At 36.3% G+C, this 18,770-nt stretch overlaps 1 protein-coding gene across 1 annotated transcript in view; it reads left to right on the plus strand.

Moving 5' to 3' along the window:
- LRP1 (LDL receptor related protein 1) overlaps positions 1-18,770 on the plus strand; it is a 595,167-nt gene that overhangs the window by 318,880 nt on the left and 257,517 nt on the right. Inside the window, 4 exon segments of the mRNA XM_053708175.1 lie at positions 1,587-1,787; positions 2,293-2,538; positions 13,714-13,911; positions 15,562-15,766. Coding sequence (XP_053564150.1) covers positions 1,587-1,787; positions 2,293-2,538; positions 13,714-13,911; positions 15,562-15,766 — 850 coding nt within the window.

The raw sequence follows: 18,770 nt of genomic DNA on the forward strand, positions 1-18,770 counted from the left end.
AGTCGGCTCCACAGCAGCTTTGCACTACTAGGATTAAACACATCTGGTGAGTCAATGACAAGAGGCATATGTTTGTAGCTACCAATCACCAGATAGCTCCCAGTAGTGTATTGCTGCTCTTGCGCCTTCCTTGGTATGCTTTTCAACCAAGATACCACAAGAGCAAAGTAAATTTGATAACATAAATAAACTGAAAAGTCTTTTAAAATGTCATGCTCTATCTGATTCATGAAAGTGTGATTTAGACGTTCTGTCCCTTTAAGTGTTGGTTATTAGTTAACTATGACATAAGCTGCAACAATATATTTAAAGTGAAAGACGAGTATCTCAGTGGGTTTTTATTTCACTACTACAAACATGGGTATGTAGTGCGGCTGAGATTAGAGTAACTGATAATTGCACAACACAGACCTTCAAAATCAAACCCAGACAAAGCATTAAGGGATTTATGCAGGTTTCCTATTGCATACCCCTGATTAGTTAAGCATATGTTTATAGAATGATTAACCATATTGTTGTATCATTATTAGCTAAATGACTTACATACTCTGTAAAAGACAGCCTTTTATTATATCAGAAATTGAAAAAAAGTAGAGTTAGATTACTGTTAAAGGGACATTTAAAGGAACATGAACCCCAACATTTTTCTTTCATGATGTAGGTAGAACATGCAATTTTAAACTACATTCAAGTTTACTTCATTCTCTTTGTATCATTTGTTGAAGGAGCAGCAATGCACTACTGGTTTCTAACTGAACACATGAATGAGCCAATGACAATATCGGTATATATATGCAGCCACCAAAATTGGAAAGTTTTTTTTAAAATTGTATGTTTTGTCTGAATTATGAATCTCTAACTATGAATTTACTGTCCCTTTAACTGCTGGGCACAACTACAGTATGATGGTTACTACTCACTGTGCAATTAGGGTTACCACCTTTTCTGGAAAAAAATGTTTTTCTTATTGTGTCTAAAGCCTTACTCTTGTTTTAACCCTTCACGGTGCTTGTTATTGAAGCTCTGCATCTTTATACTGCAGTCTTGGAGTTGAAATATTCTTCCCTGTGACATAAGTGGTGCACGTCAGTCATACAGATCAGTGATATTTCTATTTGTTACATTTAAACTATGAAAAAAAACCTGCAAATGTGTAATTCTTCCACTTTTTGTTGTGCAAATGAATACAAAGTGCAAGGTGCACCTGTAAAAAAGCCGTTAATATCACTGATCTGTGGAAGTGCATTGCTTCTGTCACAAGATGCAAGAGTGCATGTGTATCAAGATGGTGGCGCAGATGCAGAGCTTTACCAACTCGCTTCTGTAATGGAATAACATTAGAGAATGGCTTTAAAAAGATCTGCAGGTACAGGAGGAAAAACAGTAGCTTGGTCAGTATTAACCATACTACTGCAGTTTTACCCAGCAGTTTAATGTCCCTTTAATAAAATGTAATAGAATCTGTTTTTCATTTAGTATTGTTGTGCAGTTAATACCATATGCATTGCTATATAAGTATACGGTTGTTGGCAGAGGTATAAGTCTAAACACAGGAGAGTCTCCATTATTAATTCTTTTTGCTCCAGCGAGGTGCATCAGCAAAGCTTGGGTTTGTGATGGGGACAGTGACTGTGAAGACCACTCAGATGAGGAAAATTGTGAGTCATTAGTCTGTAAATCACCGTCCCACACGTGTGCGCAGAACACTTCCATCTGCCTGCCTCCTGAGAAGCTCTGTGATGGGACGGATGACTGCGAAGATGGCTCTGATGAAGGAGACTTATGCGGTACGTTAACTGGGCACTTACCATAGTTCAGAGATGTTGCCACATGTGTGTTCAGGTATGCTTGTAGGGAAAGAGCTACTCACTTGTATGTGCTATGCTGAACATAGGAGTTAAAAAATTTCTATCAAGCGTATGAACCATTAAGAATATTGAGGAACTAGACACAATAGTAAAATACAAGTAACTGGTCCTAATCCTGGGATTTGTCACTTCTTGAATACATAGTTATTAATGGCCACTGATGAAAAGAATGAGATACTAAAATGAATTAGAGCATGTATGTTTGAATTGGAATATTCCTTTAATAGCAAACGCTTTTGGACTGCAGATTTGCAGTTTGTGAAAAGGTTGTTTTGTACATTACTCTTTTGGAGTGTGCTAATGTAGACATGTAGTAACTGTACCTAGACATGGCTGTCATTGGAATTCTGTTTACTTTTATTTCACTGTACTCTTTTTGCCAGATGTAAATGTTTTTACTCTGTTTCATCTCTTTTATAAATAGACCAGTGTTCCTTAAACAATGGCGGATGCAGCCACAACTGTACAGTGGCTCCCGGAGAAGGAATTGTGTGCTCCTGCCCACTGGGAATGGAGACGGGAGCTGATAATAAGACTTGCCAGATCCAGAGCTACTGTGCCAAGCACCTGCGCTGCAGTCAGAAGTGTGAGCAAGATAAGCACTATGTCAAGTGTTCTTGCTATGATGGCTGGATGCTGGAGCCTGACAAAGAAAGCTGCAGAAGTCTAGGTGAGTATACTGCATCTTGGGAGAATACGGAAAGTTTCCAATTTCATCTTTATCTAATACTTTATTTCATACTTACAGACATTCTAACTACTTTTGTATCCATAGAAACAAACACAGTATTGGTTCATATAACTCTAGCCCACAGGACAACAGAAAATTAAATTGCAAAAACACTATTTTGAATTTTTTTTGATAACTTGTCTTGTGCATTAAGCGTGAGCAGCCTCTTTAGTCATATTTTACTCGACAGCTATAATTTATACATTTCCCAGGGTGTTCAAGCACTAATTATGTTCCCCCTTGCACACCCTGCAGCATGTGCAACTCATAGCTCTCCAGGAAAACATAGCTGAGGTTGCAGCCCTACGTGTATCGTACTGAGCTAGTTCACTATATGTATGTGCATCTACCAGCAGAGGTGGTGACTGGGTGTTCTAGCCATATGAACCTGCACTGGGTGATATAGGTGCAGATTACAACAAACGCCATTCTCGCCTATCTACTCATATTGCATCCTGAGGGAAAAAAGCAAAAAAGATAGAGAAAATTAAACGTGTACATCTGTGACTGAAGCATTTGACCTAATAGCAGAATTGTTCCTCAAAAAAATAGCAGCTATGTTAGATCTTTGTTGAACAGCTTTATTCACTAATGGTATATTCCCCAGACATGTTTATACCAGCGTGTATCTACTGTTTAGTCTGGTAGGGGACAGGCTGACAGCTCATGCAACATCCAATTCATCAAACTGCATATTTTTATTCCAAATAGTCTCAGGTGCTCTAACCCAATTGTTCCAGTCTCTGACTGATATAGTAAATTCATGGTGTATTACAAGCTGGTCTAGAACCAATATTTTTGTTTTAAACGTTATAAGAAAAGGAAAAAAAAGCCAATCCTGGTCTAATGTCTTCTAAAGTGTATAGTCATGACAGGGAAAGTTGTCTTCTACCATTAAAGGATTTAAAAGCCTCTAGTTTTCCTTTCTGGCCTAGTACCCTATATTCTTTTTATTCTTTTTTGTCTCCTGTATTTAATACATTATCACAAATTATTTTGTATTACATATACCCCTAGCCATTTTGCACAAAACTGTAAGTTGGTTCTTTCCTACATTTTTATTTATTTTCTTTTCTTTTACTAATTTATTTTCCTTTATGTACAATTATCTATTTTCATTCAACTTTTACTCCATTCTTACGAATAAAAGAAGCATTTAATTTTATGTACACTGTTTTTCTATATCGACCTTTCTTTAATCTAATACTATTTGTATACATATTATAATCCAATAGTAAGGTAGTAATTCTTATAGTAAGGTAAAAAGTAAAACATTCATTTTGCTATAACCAGGATGCAGCATAACTAATTTTACTTGGAAATATTTCAGCAGAGAAGAAGAATCTAACATTCAAACATAAATAACTTTATTGTAATACACACGCACATAAACTCACATACAGAACAGACTTATGTCCAAATCTCCCAGCATGCCAAGTTTTTTTTTTTAACAACATATATTGTGTACCATTTAGCATATCTTCTATATTATTCAGTGGCAGCAGCCTTTTTGTCTTTCTCTGATCGCAGTTCCTTTTCATTTTATTATCTTTCTTATTTCCAATTCCTATTGTTTCCAGTGTTCTTCTTTGTTCTATAACTTTGTACCTAGGGGGTCCTTTTCCTGTTTTTCCTAGTATACAAGGGAATATAATCCTTATTTCACAACCTGGAGGCACCAATTCTAACCAAATGAGTTCACTTTTCCAGAGTGTGCCAAAGGAAACAGTGACAGAGCTATTCATGCAGCTCCTGCGCCTCTCTTGGAGAGGCGCAGTCAGCATATTAACAGAAACTCATAATAGCACTATTGTGCTAAGAAGTGTGTGCCAAGAATCTGGCTATTCTGCAAGCTCAGAGGATGTACCGGACTCGCTCTGTTTTCTAATGTATTTGCTCCAAATGACTTGGACACGATTAACACCTTCACTGCTAAAGCTCTTCTCCTTCCTATGTGGAAATGTATAGTATTGTAATTATAGGAAATGCATATGTTTGCGTCTATACTGGATAGCCTGATATTTGTACCAAGTAAATGACATCATTAGTCATTTTTGTCTAAAAATGAAGTGATAGTCTGTCATTTATATGTGAGCTCCACAATATTATCCTGTGTAAATGTATTCATTTATTATTAGATGTAAAACATTGTGCGCCCATACAGGGCAAAACTGATCATACTTGCAGGCGGACAGGTTTGGAAGTAGTGAACCTGCCCGTCTGCATTCGCCACTTGTGGTGCTGCTTTGCACGGCAGAATTATTACATTGAGTGAGCGAGTGTCGCCTCTGAGGTGGCAGAGAGAGAAAAATAAGCAGTTTCTGCTTTTTAAAGGTAAATTAAACAGTGCTCCTTTGGTAAAAACAAATATGTTAAATCAAATTTAACATCAATAGAAACAAATTATGTAAAAACAAACAGTAAAACAACTTACTTGTTTTCTTTCATAATGAGCAGTTAAAAATTCTCAGTATAGCCCAGCCCTCAGTGTGATAATGAAGCTGACATGTTTTAAACTTAGAACAACAGAAATGCAGACACTGATGTGAAAAGATAAATGCAGATTCTATTTATTGGAATCAGAAGATATATACATTTGATAATGCTTGTATGAACTTATCTAAGAACATCATCACAAATAATTGAGTTAAATATAACCTCATATTATTAAAGAATGAGAATATATATATATATATATATATATATATATATATATTATTTACTAGTAGTAGAGTATATCATAAAATTATATTTTTTTAAACTGAGGTTGATAAGTAAATAATCACGAAGAAAATTGTAGAAATAGTATTATGTAGAAAAGCCAAGAAACAATTGAACCCTATAACGTACTACTTCAATGAGGGGAAATTTATTCCCAAAAGTTAATTATATCCCCGTCTATATTAAAGCCCTGTGGTACCCTTGTACGTAAAGTAAAAATCCAAAAAGCTTCACGCTTTTTAAGTAAAGCTTCCATGTCACCACCTCGAGGAGGGCGTTTAATCTGTTCCAATATACACCATTTAAAGGAACGTGTATCACCAAAATGGTAGAGTATAAAGAGTGATGCTAGTGCAGAGCAATGGATTGATCTATCAATATCATTAAGTTGCTCCCTAATTCTCTCCCGTGCTTGGCGTGTAGAACACCCTACATATTGTTGGTGACATTCCTGGCACCATGCCATATATATAATAAATGAGGATCTACTATTTGTACATGAGTACATATGATATACCTTTTGTGTCACAGTAGACTGAAATGTTTTGCTCACACTAGTATGGTCACATGCCTTGCATGTACGTCCCCCACATCTATAATGACCCTTACAAGTAATCCAGCTAGACAAATTAGATGGTCTAGCCAATGCAATTTGCCCAGAACCTTTAAAAGGATGTTCACTTAAGCCTAAAATGTATCTTGATAAAGCCCATCATAGGGTGAAACGCGTTGATGAGAAAAGGCTGTGAATATCGATAAAAAAAGCTGTTAATATTACACTTGTCCTAAGTGTGTTCTGTTTGGAGGACTTTTCGATAACACTGGTTAATTTATTCTATTTTGCACCAAAATCCTACTTGCGTACTGTTAGCACTAAGTGCAAGTGGATTCAATTGCCTACAACTGCTAACAGGAGTTTGTTACTGCACCAGAGGAAGAAACAAAGAGATAACATTGTATCATTACTCCACTGTGAGCTAACCCGCTACACGGAGGATCCGTATCGTGACGTAGGCACAAGTCACGTGAGCGCTAACAGCTGGTCGGTGTGAGACACCAGGAGCACTCTGGAAGAGTACCGCAGTAAGGAACCGGAGCGTGTACTACAGCTCACGCAGGTGAAAAAGTAAAACTAACCCTGTGGGACGGTATTTCTCTGCTCCAAGGTAAAACACATAACCAAGATATTCCGTTTTTTTTATCTGCACCTTCATTGTATGGGCAATTCTAAAGTTAAAGACGGTGTTTCTACTATGTTCTAATAAGCGGGCATTTTCTTCAAATTGCACATATACGCCTAAGTTATACAACATTGAATTTGGATGTGAACTGTGCATTATCGTATATATACCTACATAGTTCTATAAGTGGCATTTAAAGAGACTTTCTCTGGTGGTATATTATATCGCTCTTTACTATTAATGTACTTAGCCTATTAATTCTGTGTAGAACACCCAAGAAGTTTTGTTTGTATAGTGAGGCTGTTTACTTTTAATACATTAGTTTTTTATGCTTTGGGTATGCAATAGTACACAACCACAGTTAATCGTTTTTAGGATTGTTTTTATTATCTCTGGGAGACGTCCCTTATATATTTTGTTATATCGATTTGTACATTATGATGAATAAATACTTTTAATGATTAAGGTGCAATTTTTCCACAAAAATTTGATCGCAAATAGGTCTGTTATATATTATATATAGACAAATCACTATTTTCTCTTTTAAGTATCCCTCAAATTCAAGATATCTTAAGCTCATTTGCAGCGCACTGTAAATATACCTAATTTTTTTTTACATATATACCTTTTGTGTCACAGTATACTGAAATGTTTTGCTCACACTGGTATGGTCACATGCCTTGCATGTATGTCCCCCACATATATAATGACCCTTGCAAGTAATCCAGCTAGACAAATTAGATAGATTAGGTTTTTGATCATGGATCATGCTGGGAGCAATGATATTCCCCAAAATGTTGTTTTTCCTAGTGACAAATGTACAGCCACTTTTGGCAACATCATGTAATATTTTGTCCCCCAATAAAATTGAGAAATGCTTTTTACAGTGTTACAAATTTGTGAAAATTGGGATGAATATGTTGTTACAAATATGGGTTTAGTAATCTGTTGTTTTGGTTTAGTGCTATCCTCAAGCAGGCTCATCCTATCCATCTGAGCAACCTGGCTAAATGCTTGTTCAATGATATAATCAGGATAGCCACTTTGTCCCAATCGTTGTTTCCAATCCTCACTCTCTTTAGGGAAAACAGAATCCTCAGTACAGTTACGTCTAATACGCATAAATTGGCCTCTGGCTATGCCAAATCTGCAATGCTTAGGGTGCAAACTCTTCGCATGAAGAAGAGAATTGGCAGCAATTGGCTTTCTATAAAGTTTGGTAACAACTTCCTTGCTCTCTACGTCTCCACAAAGCATCAAATCCAGATAAGGCATAGCCTTCTTATCAAAAGAAAAAGTGAATTTAAGGCCAAAATCATTTACATTAAGATAGTCAACACAAGTAATACATTTTTGTTCTGTACCAGTCCAAATAAAAATCAAATCATCAATAAAACATTTATACATAACCAGGGCCGGACTGGGAATAAAAAGCAGCCCTGGAAAATGTGGAGACCAGCCCTATTTTCCATTGACTCAGTATAATGTGCACACCCCATTTTTCTCAAAGGAGATTACTGGGATACTCCTTCCCCCCAATATTTTGTTTCAGAATTATATTATATTAGTTTGTAATATAAATAGTGCCAGATTGTTGTTATATGCACTCTAAAGCCCAATTGCATCCATTAATCACCTCTTTAAATTGTAGCTTTCCAGCCCCAGCTGCTGCAGCCCACCGGGAAATTTCCTGGTATCCTGGTAGGCCAATCCGGCCTTGTACATAACTATACACGGTGTGAAAGTATTTTCCTCTGCAAAGATATGGGACAGCTCCCACCACCCCATAAAGAGGTTGACATAGGAGGGGACGAACTTCGCCCCCATAGCTGTTCCACATCTTTGCAGATAGAAAGAACCATCAAACTTAAAATAATTATGTGTGAGTAAAAACTCCAAAGCATATAAAATACATTCAGAAAGTTCAGTAGAATAGGTGGAAAATTTCTCAAGGAAAAATCTGATGGCCTCAATACCCAATCTATGTGGAATATATGTATATAGACTTGTTACGTCTACAGTAAGCCATGACATATGGGGTCCAAACAATTTAATTAGTAAGTGAAAGAAGGTGTTTAGTATCGCACAGATAAGACAGTAATAATGTAACGAGAGGTTTGATCAATTGATCAATCCAATTCTAGAGATTCTCAAATATGGAGCCAATGCCAGCCACAATCGGTCTACCAGTCATATCAGTGAGGGTTTTGTGAACTTTTGGAAATAAATGAAAAATCGGCACTACGGGAGATTGTACATAGAGATATTCAAACGTGGGTTGGTCAATAATATTTAAGTATACTGCCTCATCCAAAACATTACGTAACTTCTCCTGAAATCTAGATGTAGGATTACCAGGTAACAAGGAATAAGCCATTATGTCATTAAGTTGTCGGAGTGCTTCTCCAATATAGTCAGTTTTATTCATAATGAATATAGAGCCTCCTTTATCGGCCTGCCTTATCACCAAGTGATCCTTATTCAACAATGATGTTATAGCATCTCTTTCAATCTTACTCAGGTTCGAAGGAGTAGTATTGGGTTGTTGCGAAAGTAATATTAGATCCTGTTCCACTCTGTTATGGAACAATTCTAAACAAGCCCCTCTAGATTTGGTGGGGTAAAAGACAGACTTAGGTGAAAATCCAACATGAGAGATTTTACCAGTATTGATACCTATTTTAGACTCTAACTCCAATTCAAAGAGAGAGAATGTATCTTTTGCAGATGAAAAATCAGCTTCATAATGAATATCAATAAAGTCATGCTTAGAGACATCACTTAATCTGGATTCATACTCAGAGGCTTGTAGCAATTTAAAATTACGTTTTAACGTTAGGTTGCGCAGAAATCAATTGAGATCCAAAATGGTATAAAATATATTGAAATTAGCCGAAGGAACAAACCCTAAGTCATACCCCAATACTTGTTAATTGGTCAGAGGACAAATTAACCACATTTAAGTGTTGTACTTGTTGTGAGTGTGCAAACTTATCTGAGACTGTAATAACCTGTTCTTCCCCTTTCCCCGCCTCTTGTGTGGCCGCCTTCTTTTCTAATTGCCCCTCTGTGAAAATCCTTTTTGTGAATTTTGTTCTAAAGAGGGGTAGGAACATTATCACCAGAGGTAGCTCCCAAATTAGATAAAAATACTGTGGGCACCAGGCTAGGCATCTGAGGGATAGGAAGACTAGGAGGGTGGGCCTGTATAGGTTGCTAGTTTTCAGAATCGGTTTGTGCAGATTATATTCAGAAACACTCATGTCAATCTCAGACACAGGTGCAGACTGTGAACCATGATCAGAAATAGAAGTGACACACTCCTCATTAGAGTCCACAACTGTGTCTGAGAAAGACACCTGCTTGGTATGCGTCTGCGTCTACCCTTTCTTCCTCTCCTATGTTCAAAATAAGGCCATCTATATACATTATTCTGTTTGTAATCTTGCTCATCTCTATCAAATTTGTTATATATTAAATTATCAAAAGTTTAACCTTGGATACAGTGTATTTCAACAATGTATCTAATTTTTCATATTCAGAGTGATCAATATACTTATTCATATCTTTTTGGATATTAGCAATTTGTTGTCTTTGTATCTCAAGTGTATGTCTTATGTTCAATCAATAATTGAATGTCTCAAAGAACAGTCTGTAAGCATAGCATTCCACTTGTCTTTAAATTCAAGGTCAGCCACCAAAAATGTAGGGAATTTTTTAAGACGTAGTCCTCTAGGAATCATGTTAATGGAGAGGTATTTTTCCAATAACCTCTTGTCCCAGCATGTTTTATATTCAGAGATTAAAATATTCTCCATCTTCAAAAATATATCCCCAATAGTGTAAGTCCTGACTGAGATTGGTGTTAAATAAATTCTCTAAAAAAGGTCGGGAGGAATCAAAGTCACTGGTGGGTTGGAGTGAAAAGAATGAGGATACTTCTGATGTATGTATTTTAGCAATCGTTACTACACTCCTCAGGTGGATATAGCTAGAATATATATGTATATGTACAGGGAGTGCAGAATTATTAGGCAAATGAGTATTTTGACCACATCATCCTCTTTATGCATGTTGTCTTACTCCAAGCTGTATAGGCTCAAAAGCCTACTACCAATTAAGCATATTAGGTGATGTGCATCTCTGTAATGAGAAGGGGTGTGGTCTAATGACATCAACACCCTATATCAGGTGTGCATAATTATTAGGCAACTTCCTTTCCTTTGGCAAAATGGGTCAAAAGAAGGACTTGACAGGCTCAGAAAAGTAAAAAATAGTGAGATATCTTGCAGAGGGATGCAGCACTCTTAAAATTGCAAAGCTTCTGAAGCGTGATCATCGAACAATCAAGCGTTTCATTCAAAATAGTCAACAGGGTCGCAAGAAGCGTGTGGAAAAACCAAGGCGCAAAATAACTGCCCATGAACTGAGAAAAGTCAAGCGTGCAGCTGCCAAGATGCCACTTGCCACCAGTTTGGCCATATTTCAGAGCTGCAACATCACTGGAGTGCCCAAAAGCACAAGGTGTGCAATACTTAGAGACATGGCCAAGGTAAGAAAGGCTGAAAGACGACCACCACTGAACAAGACACACAAGCTGAAACGTCAAGACTGGGCCAAGAAATATCTCAAGACTGATTTTTCTAAGGTTTTATGGACTGATGAAATGAGAGTGAGTCTTGATGGGCCAGATGGATGGGCCCGTGGCTGGATTGGTAAAGGGCAGAGAGCTCCAGTCCGACTCAGACGCCAGCAAGGTGGAGGTGGAGTACTGGTTTGGGCTGGTATCATCAAAGATGAGCTTGTGGGGCCTTTTCGGGTTGAGGATGGAGTCAAGCTCAACTCCCAGTCCTACTGCCAGTTTCTGGAAGACACCTTCTTCAAGCAGTGGTACAGGAAGAAGTCTGCATCCTTCAAGAAAAACATGATTTTCATGCAGGACAATGCTCCATCACACGCGTCCAAGTACTCCACAGCGTGGCTGGCAAGAAAGGGTATAAAAGAAGAAAATCTAATGACATGGCCTCCTTGTTCACCTGATCTGAACCCCATTGAGAACCTGTGGTCCATCATCAAATGTGAGATTTACAAGGAGGGAAAACAGTACACCTCTCTGAACAGTGTCTGGGAGGCTGTGGTTGCTGCTGCACGCAATGTTGATGGTGAACAGATCAAAACACTGACAGAATCCATGGATGGCAGGCTTTTGAGTGTCCTTGCAAAGAAAGGTGGCTATATTGGTCACTGATTTGTTTTTGTTTTGTTTTTGAATGTCAGAAGTGTATATTTGTGAATGTTGAGATGTTATATTGGTTTCACTGGTAAAAATAAATAATTGAAATGGGTATATATTTGTTTTTTGTTAAGTTGCCTAATAATTATGCACAGTAATAGTCACCTGCACACACAGATATCCCCCTAAAATAGCTATAACTAAAAACAAACTAAAAACTACTTCCAAAACTATTCAGCTTTGATATTAATGAGTTTTTTGGGTTCATTGAGAACATGGTTGTTGTTCAATAATAAAATTAATCCTCAAAAATCCAACTTGCCTAATAATTCTGCACTCCCTGTATAAGCACACTCGCATAAAGTCACTGCCGTTAGGAAAGCACATAAAACGGGTGCCAACAGGAGTGATTATTAATCAAACAAAACACAGGAAGAAGTGGCACTCTCGTATAAGACAATCCAACATGTTTTAAACTTAGGTTACATTTGAACTGATCTGGGCATGAGCAAATCTGACTCCTTTTTATCTAGTCTATTCACTTTATAGTACACCAGTTCATGTAATTTCAGAAGTTTTATGATAATCAAGCTAGATAAACCTTCCTGCAGAGGCCTGCTCCTCCTTGTAGGGCTGTGACAGGAAGTAATGCACACTGCACAGATATAGTGTATGATGATTAATACATATTGCAATGGTTTCTATTAAGTATGACATGGTTTAGTGGGGGGGGGGGGGGGTATTCAAAAAATGAAACAGACTGTTTAATGTTCCTTTAAATATGTGGCTGCAGGCTTGCTAATGTCAAGCTGCTCCACATAGCCCAAAAAGCTGTGAATGCAATTTCATAAATCTATCCATATTCTACTGATAAATGCGGTTTATAAAAATATAAATAAAGTGTGCAATATAATACTTATTGTCAAAACTGTTGCAAACTTAATTACCCACCACTTCAGAATATATTATAGTTTGTAATTGCCATGTCTGATTGGAAACTTAAAGGGACAGTTCACCGAAAAATGTTCTCCCCTTTAAATTGTTGCCAATGATCCATTTTACCTGCTATAGTGTAATAAATTGTTTACAGGTATCTCCTTTACCTCTATGTAAGCATTTGAAATAGCTGATTTAGCCTGTGGTATCCCCACCTATACTGTAGTCTAGGCTATTGATTATACTAAGTAAACACAACCAGCTGAATAAATTACACTCTCAGTGGGGTGCAAGATAGTTAAAGGGATAGTTTACTCAAAAAATGTTTCCCCTCTAATTTGTTCCTAATGATCCACTTTACCTGCTGGAGTCTATTAAATTGTTTACAAGTATAATAATAAAAGTATAATTGTCCATTGTTCTCTCTAAGTATTGAGCTTTGATTTTCCAGACAAATATAAGTTTAGAAAGCAATTTGTGTGCACAAATAGATAACATAATGCAATCTGATATTACCTTCAAGTTCAACCCATTTAATAGGCTGTGGTTTAAAAGCACAAAACCAGCTACTTCATATACACAAATAAACCTGAAAATGCAACTTCTCATACATTTTATACTCTGCAGTTGGTATAAAAAGTCATTGAAAATTTAAAAACAATTTTACAGTTTAAACTGTGCCATTAACATAAGATTTTTCCATAAAAAAGAACGATAGATGGATAGACAGACAAGCAGAGACAGGGCTGGGCTGGAAATATCCACTAGTCCCTAAATAGTGAAAAATGAGAGGGGACACGTTAGAAATGTATATGTATGTATTTGCATGTATGTGATTGTGGGTGTAGAATAACATGGGAGGTATTATTAAGAGGATGCTTACCCTTTAGAATATTTAATATATTTTTTTAGCTTTCTGATAACCAGATTGTCGTCTAGTTCCCCATTACTTTAGTATTGAAAGCTGGTGTTAATTTACATTTGTGCTCTGGGAGCTATGTCTCAAATCCATCTTCTGCTTCTGTCTATCCCTTGTTGTTCCAGATCCCTTTAAACCATTCATCATATTTTCAAATCGCCATGAAATCCGACGCATAGACTTGAACAAAGGCGACTACAGTGTCTTAGTGCCTGGTTTGAGAAACACCATTGCATTGGATTTCCACTTAAATCAGAGTTCCCTCTACTGGACTGATGTGGTGGAGGACAAGATATACCGTGGGAAACTCTCTGAAAGTGGTGGTAAGTATCTGTATGTACAGACAAATACCTGACATAAAATATTGCCTATTTATTTTCAACAGCGTTTATAATCCCTTACTCCGAGGCAACATGGACACATTGCAGTCCTGTTCTATAAAGACTATCATTTATAAGCAACTTGCTTTTGAAAACCTACCAATGCATTTTATAATCGGGTTTAAAACACTTCACTAACAGACATATATAGAATACAAATTATTGACCCTTTTATCTTGCCAGAAAGGATTGAGGTACTTTGAAGCCCTCTCCTTTGCAGGTAGAACCTATATCTGTCGTCTCCATTTATTTATGATTGTATTGTATCTTTGTTCTTCACTTAACTCTTTCATTACCTTTTGTGGCCTTTGATTGAGTTAAATGAAGCAATGATGTTGAAAAATAGATCAGGATAAGCTTTGATAAAGGAAGTGCCTGCGCTTATTACCACAATTCAGCACCCCGCCTAGAGAGGCGTCTGGTCTGGATTTCACATCAGGATCTGGCTAATGATACCCTTCCTATCTGGAAAACATTCATCATGATACAAGAGTTAATTATTGTTCAGAGCTTGATGTTAATACTAATTATAGCCTTATGGCAATTACAAGGAAGGGAAAAGGGAAACAAAAATGCAAATTTTCCCTTGTGATATACAAGCAGGTCTGCAGTGTATCTAGACAAGCTGCTAATTCTTATTGCTGAGATAAGCTTTCCCTAGACAAATTGTAGGAAAATCTTCAAAATGTAGATTATGACTTCAAATATCAAGTACAATGCACGTGTTCTTCCCCTATATTTAATAACTCCCTAGCAAATGTCTGTGACAGTCCAGCTCATTTTAATGTAAACTTGTGTTTATAGTTCATTCTTGAGGTTTAACGTTTTAAAGAATTTGTATATTAAATAAAACTGTAATGCATATTATTTATGTTAATATATGTTTATTGGGTGTTCATGAGGGCATATGCTGTGCTAGTACACTAGTCTATAGCAAAGAAAAAAAAGTTCAGCATACAAGTAAGAAACAAGTTTTTTGTTTTATATCCACAATATTAATGATACTAGTATTTTTTCCCCTGATTAGCAGGAGAAGTGCAATAATTTCTGTCATACAAGGATGTTTTTTTAAATAACATATAATACTAGAAATGTGTATAATACATTCTAAATGCATGCATATAAAATAATAAAGTGTATTTCACGCATACATTCAAAAACAAGGAAGTCCTATACTTAAACCCCTTTAACTCCACAGGGAAAATGTTGGTATGGTCTATCACTTTAATGATGTCATCATTCATGATATTATTGGTGACATCACACATGATATATGTGACATCATTGATGACATGGTATAAGTTCTACATTCTTCTGCATTTGAACTTGCTTTACTATTACTTCTATTATAGCATTAATATTAAAAATATATAATAATGATACAATAATGCTATACCAACTGTGCATATACAGCCCAAAATGATCAGATGATGGCAATCATCTATTTAAAACTATAATCTGATACTATAGTTTAAAATTCACACTTAGCAGATCAAGAATATTGCACGATGGAAATATATTAATGTTAAGTGGAAGACTGACTTTTCAACAGCCATTTACTTACTTTAATGATCTAACCTTGCTTTTGGTCAGCACTTACCAGCTTTGAGGTCATTATCCAGTATGGACTAGCAACTCCTGAGGGATTGGCGGTAGATTGGATTGCTGGCAACATCTACTGGGTGGAAAGTAATCTGGATCAGATTGAGGTGGCTAAATTGGATGGCACAATGAGGACTACACTTCTGGCCGGAGACATTGAACATCCTCGTGCCATTGCTCTAGATCCAAGAAATGGGTTTGTATTTAAATCAAGGATTATCATATTTAACTCAGTTATGAGAGCATGACTCCATATGTTTTACCATCCCAAAGTGCCTAAACACAGGTAAAGTGATGCTTGATACTTTACGTATGCAGAAAACGGACAGTGATTGGTGAGTACTAGAGACTCTGCTTCTGGTTGGCTTAACAGTTGTGTCCCACTAGAGACCAGGAACAGAACTATGATTGGTGCAGCAGGGGCAGTGGCATCAGGGCCCAAGTGCCGGGGGCTGCCCAAAGCAACCAGTCTATACATAGCCATAGACCTATGTGGTACCTTACCAATCAGCAGCTACCTCCCAGTAGTGCATTGCTGCCCCTGATCCTACCTAGGTATGCTTTTCAATAAAGGATACCAAGATATATAGATAATATAAAAAAAATGGATAGTTGTTTAAAATTGCATGTTCTAACTTAATCTTGAAAGTTTAATTTTGATTTACTAGATCACTTTCAAGGAACTATTTGAAAAAAACAAAAAAAAATAAAAATATATCACTGTATCAACATTATAAAACTCAAACCAGATTCAGAAAGTCTAATGGATTTTTTCTTGGAATGAGATGTTACTCAACAGAGCAAAATGTTGCGGTTAAGACATTATGAATTTAACAGAACATTTGGCAAATGTGAATATTTTTCCAGTGAACATGGCCAAAAATAATTTACTGGAGCTGCAAATGATATTGTTGACTGATCCTTATAATGTAAGACTGGGGATTCTTGTATTATAACGCAAATCACATACCAGTTTGAACTTTGAATACTCTGCTTTCACCTGAAAAATTAGTTTCTTCATTTTGCTGATTTTTTTGAATTAGAACATTCAAGAAATACATTTAAAGCAGTTGTAAAGGATCATATTTAAAGGGAGATACTTGTTTAATGTGCATGCTGATGTTAGTAAATTCTGTCATTTGTTAATGTTTTAAAGGGTAACACACATAGCTTAAAGTCCTGCACCAGACATACTACTTACCATTCCTCAGCTAGACAAACACAGTGATTAGCTTACTGGTTGTGTTGTGCTCCAAAGCTGCAGTGAGTTGAAAGGACATTGAAGACCACTTGCTTTTGTGTGACATTTTGCTTTGTCCTTAAAGGGTCATTATAAACCAATTTTCATTTAATGGACCACTCAATACAGTAGAATTGGATAATTAACTAATACATGTATTAAACAGTACTGTCCAAAATGCTATTCGGAAAAGGCGGATATCCTGCACATAGTTTTTTTTTTTATTGTCCTAAAATAAATCAATTCTGGGGCAAAGTCAATCATTGGTATGGAAAGCTCTACCATGACAATTTCAAAATCCAAGCCTGCCATGTAATTTTTCTTATACATCCCAATCTAGAAAGGGCTAATCTAAATAATATTAGGATGTTGAACACCATTATTATGGTGACCAGACTCTTGGTTTTTAAAAATTGGAGGGACCCGCTTTTGCCAAGTTTTTACAGTTTTCGTAACTTGCTCCTCCAACAATTAGTTTTTGAATCATATAATACTCTTTTTACTTTTAAGGATAGGGCTGAAGATCTTTTAAAAAAATGGAGCCCTATAATTAACTTATATCTCCGTAAAATACAAGAACAAACCTTGGCCCCTCTGGTTTATTCAAAAGCCTTTCGAGAAATTTTAGGTATTGACTTTAGTAGGTCTTGTTATTGATCTGATAAGGGGTTAAACAGTTACGGATTGGCATATAGTTCGGTTATCACGGTGTGGAGAGGGAGACTGGGAGTGAGAAGTTTTTACCTTTTTTTTCTGTTTGTTTAATTAATACAAAATCATCCAACAAGTGTACCTTGGTTTAATGTATAAAGTCTGCATTTATAAAATTTATGCTATGCAATATCTACTGATTCAGGTTATTTTAAGGTCTATAGGATGCTTACTATTGATGTATTTTTGTCAAACAAGATTTTGGCCATTTTATATTGTTTATGTATTACGTTTAAAGAAAGATCTGGCTGAGTTATAATGTTTTGTTTTGCATATAATCTACCCTGTGAGGTGCAATGAAAAAGCAAATGTGCTTAGTATACTTTGTCTACACTGTTGGATTATAAAATAAAAGAAAAAAAGGAACAAGTACATTATAAAAAGACAATGCAATAGCACTTACTGAATTTCAGTTAAGCAGTGAAAACATATCTGACAAATGTATTTTTTCTCCCATTTTCCGGTCCCCTGTATCATGTGACAGACATTAGCCAATCACAGACTAGTATGCGTATGCCCCCAATTTAACACTGTTGATAAGATTAGGCTTGGACACCCGCTGAAAGTGGCTGAGAGCAGACTGTCCCCCTCCCTTAATATGAAAAGATCCATTATACAAACAGAAGCAATATGAAGTCTGTATACATTAGTATACATCTAAAACTGTGAGGCTTGGTTAGGAGGCTGTAAATCAGCACACTGTTATTTAAAATAAGCAAAACTAAACATTTTTACAAAAACACCCCCAGATGGGCTATATAAATGGATCATCTACAAAACATTTATGCAAATAAAACTCTAATATACAATGTCCCTTTAACTCCCTAAAAGGGGCTAATAACACACTTTGTAACCTGCAAATGCTACATATCAAATAGCTGGTTTAGGCAATTAGAAACATTTTGGAAACCTAGCTTACAAATTTTGCTTTTTGGCCACATTAGGGAGCGTGAGGTAAAACACATTTTTACACAAAAAGTAAGAGGTTTTAATGTCATTCTGAAGTTCCTGAGCACAACTTTAACTTATTTTTAACCTCTTTGCAGGGCTCAGATTTACAATACACAGTTAAAATTGTAATAACCACGTACACCAACCATATCGTAGCCATAGATTATTTATTCGGTTACAATGTCCCTTTAAAAAACAGAAACTAGGGATTTGCAATGCTCACAGTGTAATCTTTAAACAAACTAAAAACATGGAAATGCATTTCTGAGAAGACATGCTTCATAATATTTATAGCAGG

This window comes from Bombina bombina, chromosome 3 (assembly GCF_027579735.1).
Source record: "Bombina bombina isolate aBomBom1 chromosome 3, aBomBom1.pri, whole genome shotgun sequence".
NCBI lineage: Eukaryota > Metazoa > Chordata > Amphibia > Anura > Bombinatoridae > Bombina > Bombina bombina.